The sequence below is a fragment of the Amphibalanus amphitrite genome, unplaced genomic scaffold (assembly GCF_019059575.1).
Source record: "Amphibalanus amphitrite isolate SeventyFive unplaced genomic scaffold, NRLGWU_Aamphi_draft 000232F_arrow, whole genome shotgun sequence".
Classification (NCBI taxonomy): domain Eukaryota; kingdom Metazoa; phylum Arthropoda; class Thecostraca; order Balanomorpha; family Balanidae; genus Amphibalanus; species Amphibalanus amphitrite.
Genome location: NW_024881727.1, coordinates 767,914 through 783,260, shown reverse-complemented (window position 1 = coordinate 783,260; position 15,347 = coordinate 767,914). Strand labels below are relative to the sequence as shown.

Below are 15,347 nucleotides of genomic sequence, written 5' to 3'. Positions count from 1 at the left end.
AGCTGGAGCCGTGAATTCCGGGGCCACACATTTGTGCTGATGTTAATATCGGCGGAGCAGTGTGTTCGAGGCTGGCAGGAGTCAGCGAGGGCCGGGCAGCGGGACAGCATGTGCTCCGGCACATCACCCTCTTCTCGGAACACGGCACTCGGCACACGGGGCACCGCTTGTCTGGGCACTGCTGGCACGCCGCGGAGTGGAGACAGCCGATTCGGTGCCGTATTAGTATTGGAGCGAGCGGCCCCAGTGGCCCGCCCTCATCTGGTGCACCGAAACGGCATCCTCGGTCCTCTCCGGGGATAGGGAGCGGCGGCGTGCTCTCGAGGAGTGGCTTGAAATGAATAGTGATTCTGAGCAGTTGTCGCGCTCTGCGCCGGACAGTGCGATGCGAGGCCGCACAGTGAACCGCCCTGGTCAGCGAGTGGGCGTTCGAGGGCAGGGCGGCCGCCTGTCTTGCCAGGTCGTCCGCGCTCTCATTCCCCTCGATACCGCAGTGGGCAGGGACCCACTGCGGTATTGCTTAAGGACGCTTGACGATGTTCAACAAGGTCTTCTTTACTTATCTCCACGCCGAGGGTCCAGTGTTGGTGTACCGCATAAATTCGGTCATCTATTTCGCCAAAAAATTATGCGACCGCCCTGCCCCGAAAAGTTCGTCCGCCGCCATGCGCGGAATTCGGCGCATGCGAAATTACACCGGACGTGCGCTGAAATTGTTGGCGCAATCCCGCCACTACGCCAGACATATTCGGCATAACGTGTATTTTTTCCAGTCTGGCACTACTGTACAAAATGCTTGTACGCCCACACTTAGAATATGGTAACGTGGCATGGGGCCCATTCAATCGCGCCGACCAACTTCTGATCGAACATGTTCAAAGGAGAGCAACGCACCTGGTAACTTCAATCAGACATCTTCCCTATGAGGAGCGACTACAAGCACTGAAACTGCCTTCGCTGTTCTATCGTCTGCGTCGAGGCAACATGTTACAAAGGTACCAGCTATTCCACTGAGGCGTCGACCTGGCTCTGGAAAACTTCTTCTCTGCGGCCATGGATGGTCATACTCAAGGTCACGCACCTCACAGAAGGTCCAGAGCCAGAGGTAAGGTAAGGTATATGTGCATTTGGGAATGGGACAATTTTCAGTTGGAATTTTCAGTTTTTAGTGACTGGTGATATGAAGGAGTACAATCCCCCCATAAATGACCTGGTTTAATGCTGGAAAATAATCAGAGCCTTTTTAAATGAAAAAATGTTTGACATTATACATTACTCTCAATTTCTTTCCTCTAAAATGCAGAATATTCCCAAAACGAGCTTAAATGGAGTTAGAATGTGATTTATTGAATTAGTAAAAAGATGAAAAATGGATGTCAGAAGAAGCGACCTTTAAAAAGCTAACTTGCTTGCTGCTGGGTTGGGACGCGATGCATTGCGGTACAAAATAAGTAGTAAGGACCTGTTCGAAAATGAAAGTTTTCAAATCACGACTTTGAACTGATCGCCAATTGCCTGGCAACAGCGCAAGAATAGCAAAGAAAGGCTAATGTTGCTAGGCAACTGATCTGTATCCTGCTATCAACAATGTATACGTAACCAATTCGAACACCATTTTTCGAGCATTTATGCCACAATCGCGTCATAGTCGTATACAATATTGCCTTCATAATGACTTGAAGGTTTTTGGGCCTGGGATAAAAATTGTTTTTTTTATTTTCACTCACTCCTTTGTTCTTACTTTTAAATGGTATTTGAATCACAATAATCATTATATTTGATATTGTATACATAATAAATTAGGATGCTGGTGTTTCAAATCCCGTTATTGCATTTTGAAACTGACCAGTTCTTAGCTATGACGAAAGAATTCCGCTACCATATCGAAATAATAGGCTACCATATGTTCCCTGTCTCCCACACATTTGCGTCGTGTTGGTGTTGTTTGTTGTTTGTGTGGATTGATTGGGTCGAGTGAGTGGTTTCATAAGGTAAGAAAGTTCGATCTATATAGCGTGGTAAGGCTACGCGTCCTATTCCAACAACAACAACAACCGTGGTAAGGGAAATACGACTGATTTCACATGTCATGACAATTGCTTGTTTTTTTATGGTCATCAATATTTTCATGCTGGTTGACTAGCTGCTAATGTACTTTTGATGTGCACTTCTAAGTAGGCTCTTCTGAAACAGTTAACAGTTGCGTTACGATTCAGTTTGGTTTCCCATTTTGGGACAGACAACTTCCATATCTTAAGGAAAACAAAACAGTATGCTCTAAACTAGCATATTTGTCATAGACCAGCTCAACCCTCGCCCTGAGCTCTGTTTGGTCGCTGTTTTTTATCGGTGTGCTGTCGGTTTTCCCCATATAAGGAAGTTATTGCTGGCGCTTCTTGGCCTCTCATTGATCTAACGAATAGACCACTTGAATTCGACCAATGAGAAGCCAAGAAGTAGCAGCATGCTCGCAGCCTGCTGATAAATAAACGGGAGGGGGGGAACAGAGCTATGGTTTAAGACTTAAGTGCCCGGATCACTCGTTTGAGTCAGCATCATGCCCATAACTGTTATTCAAGATGCTCATGTTGATATTGATGCTGAAGCTTAGTTTCAATTCACAGCTCTGGCTGTGACCTAGGCTTACTGTCCTTTATACACCATGAGGATGAGGTGGCCTGGTTGGAGCACATGCACAGCTGGCCTGACCACACAGCAACACTGCCAAGTGCCAGGTGGTTGCCACCTGGACATGTCGATAACTGTCAAGATGAAGTCCTAAGAAGATTTCAAGGATAATTTTTTTTATAATCTATCACTATTTGACATCCTGAGACCTGAATCCAAAAATGATACTTACATGTTTCACAATAAAAGGAAAAAAAACAAACTAAATTCAACCTGACCTAACCTTACCTACTTAACCTTCGCCCCAGTGGGGGGGGGCATATGTTACCACCCTGTCGCGTTTTTTGCGTATAAATAAAAAACCGCGGCGCGTAGCGCCGCGCCGCTTGGGGTAGCTTTTGGTACATCAATTTTGGACAATGTGTGAAATTTTTGACCCCAGGTCATGTCAGGTCAGGTCACCAGGTCAAGTTAACTGTTCAAGCCTAAAAAAAAGTTTGCAATCATGTCCAGCCTGCAGTGTTTGTCAGAAAGGTTTTAAACTTGGTGGATTGCATGCTGTTATGGGCGCCTACAATTTGTATATCTCGGATTTTTTATATCCGTGACCTAAGGTCAGGTCAGTGGCGTGACCTTTCCATTACAAGTCAATGGAGAAAAATGAAAATGCCTCTAGATCCGTGTGTACGCATCGGAACAGTCCAAATATTTCAGAATCACAATGATTTAGTCCACTCGTGATGACCAAGGTGTCATTTTTGCTGATAGCCTCCAGACAGGTCATCCGAGGTCACTTGAGGCTACAAACAGTTTTTTGCCAATAACTCGCGATTGGAAAGAGATAGAACGCTGGGGATGGTCTCATTGTGTTTGTCTTGTTGAGACGCATCGACTGATATGCAACATTACCTTTTCCGGTAAGGTCATGACCTTGACCTGAGGTCAAATTTTAAAGTTGACCTTTCAAGGTCAAATTATAGTTCAATCGACGCGTCTCGGCGAGGGGAACACGATTCTGGCAATAGAAATGCCGTGGCTTTTTGTAGTCGAAAGTTATTGTCGAAAAACACTTTTCGTAAAAACAGCTATTTTTGGAGTTTTTGGCCTCTGGAGGCTAAACCGTTGACCTGAGGTCAATATTGATAATGACCTTTTCAAAAGCAGAGTTCAAAAGCTATCGATTGCTCCCCCATGCGTTTTTCTAGCTACCATAGTTCCTGAGATAGCGGTATGTTTTCTGAAAAATATCATGACAATTGGCAAATTTTGACCTTTGATGACCTCTGGTGACCCCAATATTGCTCTAAGGTGAAAAATGACTGAAATACTTTCAAACGTACGCATTGAGAGCTATCGACTGCTTTTTACCGCGTCTTTCTAGCCCTCTTAGTTTTTGAGTTAGAGGTGGGTGGTAACATATGCCCCCCCCCACTAGGGCGAAGTTGGCTGAGACCGCCACTGGGGCGCGGGTTAACTACAACCTACAGACAAACCTACAACCGCTTCAACCTAAGAACCTACAAACCTACCAACCTACAACCTAAAATTTCTGCTGTTTCATATTGGTATCAACATAAACAATAAAAATAAACAATAAACAATAAACAATTTCAACCAGCTGTAGGAAGCTAGGCTGCATAGAGTCTGTCAGTCAATTAATTTTAGTTGGTGCTGGAGGGAGTGTGGGTGTTACGAGGTTAAACTTCATTGTAGGTCAACAATCATGTTGTCAGTTGAGGTGCTAACTATTATAGTTTAATGTCTCTATGGGTGCTTGAAGATGAATCTATTATAAATTTTCAATAAGTAATTCTAGGAGGCAGGTACTCTACCATGCTTCTTTCCAAAATGTTGCTGGCTCTGCCAATTGCCAGCAATAGGTAGGTAACTACAGTTTTTCTTGTAAGGACTTGTCTAAATACTGTAAGTAGTTTTTCTTACCCCCACATTTGTAAACAGCATGGACCGGATTATTCTACCAATGAGAGACAAATAAACACAAAGAATCCTGCAGCACAGTAATATAAAAGGATGACCAAGCAGTATTCCTGCCTACTGTGAAATGCCTGACTTAGTAAAGTCATCTTGATCTAGAAGGAAAAGAGGATGACATCAGACATGAGTGACTGGGTAATTTCTTAGTGGAGAAGCATAAATTGGATTGTTGTTATAAAGGTTAGATTGATAATTGAACATCATTATAACTAAAGACCTTCTGAATACCTATTTCAAATTTATTTGTTGTTTGTTTCAGCCGAATATTATTTGCCAGCTGAAGATTAGCTACCTGCTAGGATCATTGGCTTGTCATTGAAGAAAAAATGAGTCAGGGAATTTCTGAAGAGGAATTCACACAGCTTCAAGTGAGTTTCATCATTGCTCATGGTTCAGTGCAAAATATTGTAAAATTTATTTAATGTTTTATAACCAATTTCAGTTGATAAAACATTGACAGAATGTAAGCCTGATAGATTAATTATCTACACTGCAAAAGCATGTCAAGATTTATTCACATCCAAAAGGCAAATTGCAGATGTTGTAACATCTCATTTTGACTGGAATTGCTAAAAAAAAAAAAAAAACTAAGATTCCTGTCTGGGACATTTTTCTTCATTGTGTGAAGCAAATGTAACTGTTTTTCTTTCAGAACCAGTTTTTGGAGCTCAAAACTACCAATTATGCTTTGGAAGATAGGAATAGAAAGCAGGAGGCAGGTGAGTCCCATCTGCACTATGGCATTTCAACTTTTTTCAAGCATCATTGATGTGTGGAAGGGTGTAGCTCTGTTAGTTGGATGCTTCCTAATGCCTAACTTTCCATTTTATGATACCCAGTGTGGTGAAAGTAATGTTTTGTCGTGCCATTCACGCTCATTGACACATATGATGTGTTTTGTTATCCAATTACCGTTTGCCGTTGTCCGTGCAGCTCTGTCGGAGCTGCAGGCGCGACTGCAGCGGTCAGCCGCCGAGACGGCGCGACTACAACAGGTGGTCGATAAGAGCAAAAAGGCGCGGGAGCTGGAGCTGCTGATGCAGGCCAACACCAACCTCGAGAAGAAGCTGCTCTCTCAGGAGGACGACTTCCGCCTGCAGAATCAGACACTGCTGCAGGAACTGTCCGTGGTCAGTTCCTCCAAAAGCAAACTAGTATCAGAGGGTGATGGCGACATTTATTACCCTTAAGAATTTCAAGCTCATTTTCATTTTGATGTGGTAACTATGTTTTGTTTCGCATCTGTCTGGTTTTCCACTTCCTACGATGCTATCCTACGTTTATTTTCACGCTTATTTCCCACGTTTCTGCGTTTCCACGTTTCTGCGTTTCCACGTTTCTGCGATCTTTTGATGTCTGTCTCGATGTGAGTTCACCGTGACGTGACGACGTGACGTCCGTGGCCCGTCCGTTTCAGTACGTTTCCGCCAATGAGAAGCTGGAACAGGAGCTGAAGGCACTGCAGGCGGGCAAACCGGAGCTGCTGGAGACACAGTACGCTGAGGAGGTGAGTAGGCGGGCGCGCCGGGGAGGGGGTCATGTGCGGTTTGGAGGATGGGTGCGGAAAAGTCGCAAAGCACTGGGTAGAGGCTAGTGATGTCAATTACAGAAAATCGGAATACCGATACCAAACCAAATACCAACCAAAACCATGGAGAAATACCGAAACCAAACCAACTTGGGAAATTGAGGGCAATACCAACTCTTTACCGATTTCTTGGCCTGTTATATACATTAGTGAGGGCCCATGGTACCAACAAAATACCAAACACATTACGATTGAAATGCCAAATACCAAGTTGGTATCGGTTTGGTATCGGTATACCAAAAAGTTGGTATCCGATTGACATCTCTAGTAGAGGCAATGTGTTTCGTGTGTTCTTTGCTAAACTGAACAATAATGGACTATATAGGGACGATTCCAGTCGAAACCGAAAACAAAATGTCGCGTGGGTTAGAGAGGTTTGTCGATGTTTAGGTATGCTCTTTGTATGTCCACTTTGTAATTATTTGTGTTCATGTTTCCGTTTCTTTCCATAGTTTTAATCAAGACGTGCTTTTTCACCTACTTCAAATTTACTTTTAACTTTTCTCTTGATTTTTACTTTTGGTTATATTTCACTTCAATTATCGCGTACTTTTTATCCATCCCTTCGTGTTCAGGCGCTGCGTCTCCGTGCCGAGAGCGAGGCTCTGCGGGAGGAGCTCGGCAGCTGCCGCCGTCAGACGGAGACTCAGCTGACTGAGCTCAGGGACAAGGTCACCGCCCTGACACAGGTCAACACGCAGCTGGAGAGAGCCGCCCGGCCAGAGGACGCCAACCCGTGAGTTCGCAGCTGGAAGATCAGGCAGTTTGTTGAGTGTTACCTCAACTTATTCAGGCACGGGTACTTTTAGTTATCGAATTCAACTGAAATTTTTATGATATTTGCTGGTTTTTTATGCTGGTTCACTTATTGAAATTCTAAATCCATCGTAGAGCTGTTTATTTGCAATTCAATGGAGTTATGATGGAAACATTGTATGAGTTATGGAAAATATGCGTTTAAACCGCACTCACGCTTGGTTCACTGCATGAGAGTTCTCGTAGTTCACCCATTCCATTCCCGTCCCCGTCGCTGCCCGCAAAGGGTGGCCACGGAGGATGCCGAGTATGTGGAGGTGGGCTCCGGCGAGGTCTGCTACAAAAAGGCGGCCGGCGGCGCGCACGAACTGCTCGAGGCAGCCGAGCACAAGATCCAGGAGCTGCAGAGCGACATCGAACAGTACGCCGGTGAGCGACAACGCTGTGCACGCTTGTATTTGCAGTTTATGCGGAGTTGTATATTGTGATTGTGAACGAAATGTTCTGCTTTCTGTAACTTCTTATGTAGTTATACGGTTTCAGTTAATAACGCTACCTACTATTATTGGTGTTAAGTTCTGAGCAGGCTGTTCTTGTTCTTGCATGATCATCGTTTTTTATTGTACCCTTTGATATGGCGGGATCCCTGTCATTCGTACTTTGTGACCAACTTTGCCATTTTTTTCGTATAGTACAATATTTTATATCGATGAATCGTATCAGTCCATTGACACTCCGATACTGTCCCGTCGTTTCCAGACATGCGTCTGTCACTGGACACCACGCGCCGAGAGCTGGAGCTGGCCCGTACCGAGCTGCGGCGACTGCGGGAGACGGGCGGCGCCAGCTCCTCCTCCGGAGGAGGAGGCGGGGTCGAGGCCGAACAGCTGCGACAGAAGCTGGCCAAGAAGCACGACAGCTACCTCAGCCTGCAGGCGGAGATGGAGGCGCTGCGACAGAGCAAGCAGTAAGTATTGATTGACTAATGGGGACAGGACATAGGTGGGTTGTTACTAGACTCCAAGATGGAAATGATAGTTTTGGAGTTGAACCCTACGAGGTGCTATGTTCCGAAGTAACTCGGATGTTTTGTCGCTGTAGATCGGAGATCGACGACCTGAAGCAGCAGCTACAGAAGGAGACGGAGGAGGCCAAGGCCAAGATGCAGCGATACCAGACTCAGGTGAGTGACTCTGCATAGAGGAATAGTTAAAGAGGACGAGTTTCACTCATACATTTTAGGTGTGGGTTGCATTGTGAAATAATTGTAGGCATACGAAGATGAAGACCATCGCTATGTTTTTGTTCTTTCGGAGTAGAACGAATAATTGTGGGCTCAGAATGTTGCGGACATCCTGCAGCATCCCCTATCCATATACTGCGATAGTGTATTTAGTGAACGACGTTTTAAAACAACCGAGCCATACTGAGCGGTTACGATGCCCTTATGTCTGTTTCAGCTCAACAACGGCTATGCGGTGCTCAAGGCTGAGCGGGAGAAGGCCGCAGCCACCATCACAGGCCTGACGGAACGACTCGCCAAATACGAGTCCGTGGTGAGTCTGGATGAGCTGGCATGTTTGTGATAACGTCATGGTATATTGTGAATGCTACCCACCAGTTTTGTGATTTCATTTTGCTTAACCCGCGCACCGACGGGGGGGGGGGGCGGATATCCGCCCCCCCCCCCTGAGGTTTTTCGCGAATAGCGGGAAAACCGCGGCGCGTAGCGCCGCGAAATTTGGTATGACTATTCCCTTATCAATTTTACACATGGTGTGCAAGTTTGAACCTCCTACCTTTCAAGGTCAGGTCACCAGGTCACTTTGAATGACCCAACCTCAAGTCACTTTTTTGCAACTTTGTCACCGTGCCAGAGCTACAGTAGTTGTCGGAGGCCTTTGAAAGTCGCAGGATGTTATTAGGTCATTAGTAGCTACAATTTGTATATCTCGGAATTTTGATATCGGTGACCTAAGGTCAGGTCAATTTCGCGACCTCCCCATTATAAGTCAATGGGGGAAAAAATCAACTCCCTATTTTTACCACTGAAACGGGTCGGAATGGCCCCATATACCATACATGACTTCATATACGATCAACCTTCACTACCTTGAGGTCTGTTTTGCTGTTGGGCAGCTGTGAGGTCATGTGACGTCATCAAAGGTCACCAAAGGTTTTTGGCCAATAACTCCGTACAGGAACAAGATACAGACGCGTGGATGGTCTCATTGTGTTCAGCTCGTCAAGACGCATCGAATGATATACATGATGACCTCGAGGTCACGTGACCTGAGGTCAACCTTTGACCTTGACCTTTCGAGGTCAACATATATATCATTCGATGCGGATTGACGAGAGGATCACGATGATGCCCTTAGTTTGTTCCTATCTTGACTAATTCGAAAGTTATTCGAGAAAAACTCTCTCCATATTTAGCGCCACCATTTTGACTTTTTCGACCCCTGTGACGTCATCTTTGACCTGACCTGAAAATGACCTTTGTAAAAATTGTAGATCTTGACCGTGCGTATCCGATGCCGTTTACCGCTTGTCGCTATCTTGCTTCGTTCTCGAGATCTCAGGGGGGCGGTCATCCGCCCCCCCCCCCCCCCCCGTCGGTACTAAGTTGGCGCAGACCCCCGTCGGTGCGCGGGTTAAAGTTATTGCTCTCGTCGCATCGCTAGCGGGAACAGGTATCACACAGTACATACGCGCTACGCGTATCTCCTGTGCCTACCGCTTTTACAACAGCTCGCCTTCAGTGACACATCACCTCCGTCTGCCCACAGGACTCTCCAGACGACGGCACGTCCGGTGGTACGGCGGACTCCACCACCGCTCCCTCCTCTACCATCGACCCTACCGAGACCGTCCGGCTGGCCGCTCAAATCACCGACCTCACCTCTCGGCTGGAGGAGACCCGACGCACTGCCGCGGCAGCGCAGGAGACATCCGCGGCGCAGCTCAGAGAGACAGAGAAGCGTCTCCAGGAGACCCAGACGCGTCTCCAGGAAATCCAGACGCGTCTCCAGGAGACTGAGGCGGCGCTGGGAGACGCTCAGACGCGGCTGGAGGCGCGGACGGCGGAGCTGGCCGAGTCTCAGCGTCGACTGGCGGAGACGGACGAGAGACGCACGGAGACGGAGGCTCGTCTGCAGGAGACGGAGGCGCGCAGAGCCGAGACGGAGACGGAGCGGGACGACGCCCTGAAGGTGAGAGAGTCGTTTGCTACATGTTGGATCGGGAGCACTTTACAGTTTGCTGCTGATTTTACTAGAGACTTTGGCATCCCAATCACAGCGCCCGTTGATAGCAATTTGCGTTGATATTTTCTTATTCCGTTATTCCACTTTGTCGGTTACTACTTGTGTAAAATTCATGGAAAAGATAGGGTGTGCTGCCGAATGTATAAAAGGATATTTTCAACGCAAAACGTAAGCATATGAATCATTAATTTAATCTTTGCACTCTGGTTTTTAGCCGTCCTAATCACTTCTCACCTCGCTCTCCCGTTCCAGCTGGCGCAGAAGCGTAAGTCGGTGCTGGACGAGATGGCGATTCACATCCAGCAGCTAACTGTGGAGCACAGTGAGGCACTGGGAGCGGCCGAGGAGGCGCGGCGCCAGGTGCAGGCACTGGCTGACAGCACAGCCACCGAACTGCAGGTATAGCTAGATGAGGGAGGGCTTGATAAAAGTACAGGGGTTATTGGTGGCAATGCGGGCTTAGGCCTGCTGTACACTGTTAATGATGAGTTGGCCATGTCGCATAATTTATTGCTGGGCTTATTTTCTCCATTGATCATATTTGATATACCAACCCTAGAACAGTGCATATTCAGTATAGATCTTCTTGTCATATCGCCTTCATTTTGCTGCCCTCAGGAGACCCGTGATAAGCTCTCCCGCGTCGAAGCCGAGCTGGGCCGAGTCCAGGAATCACTGGAGGCCGAGCGTCGACAGCGTCAGGAGCAGGAGCAGCGAGCCGCTGATCAGGAGCGGGAGCTGACGGCCCGGCTCCAGCAGGAGCAGCAGGAGCGGGATCAGGAGCGTCAGCAGCTGCGGCAGGAGAAGGAGGCCGCCGAGCAGGCGCATGCCGAGACCGTGAAGGTGAGGCGTGACAATATGCTGCGTGCTACGACTTCTAGAAATGCGAAGTGTTCTATGTGTGCTAATGTTAACTGCTAACTGAAGCCATGTGAAGACCAGTGCCCCTTGGAGTAGTAGAATCTCTAAAATCTATCTATGAAGATTCACGAAGACGCTCACCAGACGCAAAATTCGATGGATGAAAACATCGAAGTGAAGGATTTGTGACTGTTATATCACCTTTGCTACTTATTTGATATTACCGATGCCAGTCGGTTATATGCGAGATATTCTTGGGCATTATGCGTGCAGTCACGTTACGACACTCTCCGCTTCTCTCCATCAGGACCTAAACACCCAGCTGGAGATCAGCTCAGCCCAGCTGTCAGAGTTCAAGGAGAAGGTGGCCACCCTCAGACAGGAGGTGAGTCATTTCCGGGCTGTTTGCCAACTGCCAACCGTTATCATGGTTTATGTCAAAGGGGCCATCACGTCACAGCATTTGTGGGTGGAGGAGATCACCTGAAAAGCTGTTGGTTGCTGATGCGTAACAGAATACACCTGTGAGTTGAAGTTTATTGTGACGTGTTTCAGAGGTGTTACGATAGCCGTCAACTCAGCATCGTTCTGTGCAATATTTAGGCAGTTGTTGTGTCTTGTTTATAGTATTTCATCCTGCCTGTGATGGCATTATTCCCTGGTGTCCATGTGCCTATGGCAGAGTTGCGAACGAATCCGTAACGCCACCACCCGCCACGACCTCCTCCCGCAGGTGAAGGACAGCGTTGACGAGAAGCGGATCCACGAGCGGAAGGGCGCCTCGATCACCAAGGACCTGCGGCGACAGCTGGCACAGGAGCGGCGCCGGGCTGACCGGCTACAGCAGGCGCTCCAGGACACATCGTTCGCCGACAAATCAGGTGCGCGTGGTATACGAGTATGCGATTTGTCTGTGGTCGTGGAGGGTTTATGGGCTTTGTGCTGTGGAACACTTAAAACAGTCTTCTAGTTGCGTTTTTTTTATAATGACCCCGAGGCAGTGAAAAAATGTGTAAATTTTCCTAATGGCGATTTCGCCCAATTTCACAACCCGTCAATTTGGCTATTTGCTTATCGTTTGTTAAGTTGAAAACGGTTGAACGCAGCGATAAGTCTGATGTTCCCGCTGCCCCCCCCCCCCCAGCAAAGCTCTCTCCCCCCTGAGTCGGACGCTCAGTCGGTGTCCAGCTGTAGTCTGACTCCCCCTCCCTCCCCAGCCGAGCTGTCCCCTCCTCCCGAATCGGACGCCCAGTCGGTATCCAGCTGGAGTCTGATGAGTGGGGAGAATGGCGGCGCGGCACCTCCCTCTGTGAACGGCAGTGGCGACTCGCCGGTCGACACCGAGACCGTCAGTCTGCTGGCGCGCATCACACGGCTTCAGGTCAGTCCCGTCACGGGGGCGTGATTATGGAAGACATCAACCGCCGCAGCGGTATACTGCCGGTAAGATAGTTGGTATGTACCTACACTGGAGCTGATTCAATGACTTGTGAGAGGGGAGGGGCGAGGGTATTGAAGGGTGTTGAATGTCTGCTTTATATTTGTCGGCATCAGTCATTTGTCACTTACGTCACATTTGTCACTTCGATGCAAAACACATCTTTATGCGACCGGCCCTCTAGTCATGATGAATGATCGTTGCCTGCAAATCTGATGACTTCACTCAATATGCTCGCAATGGCATTGACGTCTTAGTTTCCCTTCGGCCCGCTTGCATGAATGTGCCTTCTTTTCACTCCACTCACCGCCATGCCCCGTTGGCCCCCAGGAGGAGAAGTGGCGTGTGGAGGAGAAGCTGAACCACCTGGAGCAGAGCAGCGGAGCGCTGGCCGACGACCTGGCCAACAAGGCGGCGCTGATCCAGTTCTACTGTATGGAGGGACGCCAGCCGACCGGAGCGGTGCACTCGCCGGAGGGTCGGCAGAGGACTGGTATGGAAAGGGGAGAGGGGAGCAGTGGGGGGAGGGGGGATATGGCCGGAGCGGTGCATCGCCCGAGGGACGACAGAGGACTGGTATGGAAAGGGGAGAGGATATTAATCTGCGGGGGGGGGGGTGAATGGGTCTGGAGAGAAACAGCCATCGCCTGTGTGGAATACCTATGTGTTGTTGGTGGGGACGGGGATGGGCTGATTGACCGAAGTGGGTAAATTTGTAAGGCAGCAGTACATATCCCCTTCTTCTGAGGCACAGCTAATGATTTGATATTTCTCTTTGAAGAAAGGGACTGTCTAACTCGTTCCATGCAATTGATCCAGTTTTCCTGAACGTTAACCCACGACTTTGAGGAAGAATGGTTAGATATGGGCGCCATATAGCCTCGTTGCTGGTGCGCCCTTAAACACCAGATCATCATCAACAACTAAATCGTCCCTTTTATCACGACAGGCGGCGCTGAGAGCCTGACGCCCGTGAAGAAGCTGGTGGACTTTGTGAAGCACCTGTCTCTGGACGAGCAGCAGCGAGAGATGCAGCGTCGGATGCAGCGCATGCTGGAGGAGACGCTCACCAAGAACATGCACCTGCAGAAGGACCTGCAGATCATGTCCAAAGAGCTGGAGGCCGCCCGACGTCAGGCGACGCAGTCCTGAACGAAAGGCGAGAGTCGGGATAGCGTGCGGGTTTTGTGAAGTGTATTTAACTTTGTGAACTTTTTTGAGAATTGGGGATTGTTGCTTTTGTGACTTGTATCCAATTTAGTGTGATATCTGGGGAGTTTAGTTAAGGCTCATTGCCCATAATATGTGTCATGATGAGAATTTCGGGGATTCGTGATTTTAGGACGTAGGCATATCGTCCCCGTCACTTGAAGTGTTTGCACTTTTCGGGACTTTATTGAGCTGCGCCTCAGAATGTGGCCGAAGCTTCACTGTTGGACATATCGTGTCTATAACGGTTCGCCTGAGCTGCCATTGCTGCTTTGGACGTCCAGTAGCGAATGGCCGTCAACCCAAGAGTTCCACGAAGCCGCCTAGTGTCGCATAATCTTTCCTGCGTAGATCTGACGCGGGATGAGCTCCGCTCTGTAGCGCGGATCTGTCGTGGCTCGCGCTCCCATTGTGTGTATTCTGCGCCGCGCCTGAATGATCTGATGTGCAATGTGATAGCGGTTTCCTGTGCGGCCCGGCGCAACCAGAGAATATGTTTTGTACCGTGGTTGACGTGTGTTCCGAGGTAATGGGGCGTGTTTTGCGGGTGTTGGCTGCTCAAAGCGGAGTTTCGGACGTTTGTTGAGAGACTTGAAATGTTGGGGAGTGTTCCTTGGGGCAGAATCGGGTATCGCTACAGAGCTAGAGAAATTAGATGAACGCAGGATCGGCTGTATATTTTATCTGAGCTGCGTGATTGTGCGGGCTTTGCACAGACTACTTTTGTTATAAAAGTATGTCCATTGTTTAGTACCACAGCCGGGCCCTAATACGGGGCTAGTTGTTTGTGCGGTCCGCCTGGCTGGCGACTCCAGCGCGCCGCTGGCAGCGGTGCTTCACCCTGTGGCAGTGGGCAGCCTGGTTCATGTTCGCTTGTCGTGGTCATTCAGGCTCTGGGAGGCCAGATATATTCACATGTAATACATCTGTGGCGCAGTCAGCACAGCAGAAGAGAGACATTTTATACCCTCTGTAGCTTAGCGACCTGAATATGTATTCGAATTGGGCTCTGCAAGAGTCGAGGAATGGTGGTGTGCTGAATTGTGATTGGAACTGCTTTACTGAAATGGGCCGCGGGCAGCATAACATGCGACCTTGCTTTGTGTGTTTAGCGGTAACACTATCAGTAATAGCGCTTTTGGTAGGTCTATTTTGGGCAATGGACGCTTTGAGGCTAACGATGTTTGCAGAAGTGCAGCTATATTTTATCCAGTATATTTTATTTTTATATTACCTAGTAAACCTCGGCGCCTTCCGTCTTGCGGCTATCAGCTGTCAGTTCATAGTCAATGACTATTAACGCCGACTAGGGACTTGTGTGCTACCCGCGCCGGGCTCTGTAATAACGGCAGTACACAATGCGTACTAGATATATTTATTACAGTTCGTAAATACATGTACACACCACAATACCATCTTTCTGAGGAGTCCCAGGATTTCGCCAGAGCGGTGCTCAAAGGAAGCAAAGTGCGGAACGGAGGGGAGCGTAATTCCATCGATAAATCCACGTCCGTGTTAGGCCACCGCAGCTGCATTGATAAGTCGATGGTACGGAGTCAACAAAGAGGGTCCGTGATCGACCACACAGGGGTGTTTCCCTGCC

General features: G+C 48.3%; 1 protein-coding gene across 2 annotated transcripts; it reads left to right on the top strand.

Annotated features, from left to right (window-relative positions):
• The first annotated feature begins 1,921 nt into the window (after positions 1-1,921).
• LOC122385829 (GRIP1-associated protein 1-like) lies at positions 1,922-15,154 on the top strand. Of its 2 annotated transcripts, none has more exons than XM_043374404.1 (18): positions 1,922-1,991; positions 4,883-4,991; positions 5,276-5,342; positions 5,557-5,753; positions 6,041-6,130; positions 6,787-6,947; positions 7,254-7,396; positions 7,727-7,934; positions 8,069-8,150; positions 8,428-8,523; positions 9,760-10,182; positions 10,489-10,635; positions 10,855-11,079; positions 11,405-11,482; positions 11,831-11,978; positions 12,315-12,478; positions 12,866-13,028; positions 13,485-15,154. In XM_043374404.1, the coding sequence occupies exons 2-18, from the start codon at positions 4,950-4,952 to the stop codon at positions 13,685-13,687; spliced, it is 2,637 nt and encodes an 878-aa protein (XP_043230339.1). In that variant the 5' UTR covers positions 1,922-1,991; positions 4,883-4,949; the 3' UTR covers positions 13,688-15,154. The 2 variants fall into 2 exon arrangements, with proteins under 2 accessions (XP_043230339.1, XP_043230341.1); XM_043374406.1 differs by having other exon boundaries at positions 1,953-2,059.
• Positions 15,155-15,347: the final 193 nt, after the last annotated feature.

Excerpts from the sequence above, each read along its gene's own strand:
- LOC122385829 (XM_043374404.1), top strand. The coding sequence starts at position 4,950 with ATGAGTCAGGGAATTTCTGAAGAGGAATTCACACAGCTTCAA. Across the intron at positions 11,483-11,830 it reads TGGCCACCCTCAGACAGGAG|GTGAAGGACAGCGTTGACGA; the intron begins GTGAGTCATTTC and ends CTCCTCCCGCAG. Across the intron at positions 12,479-12,865 it reads CGCGCATCACACGGCTTCAG|GAGGAGAAGTGGCGTGTGGA; the intron begins GTCAGTCCCGTC and ends GTTGGCCCCCAG.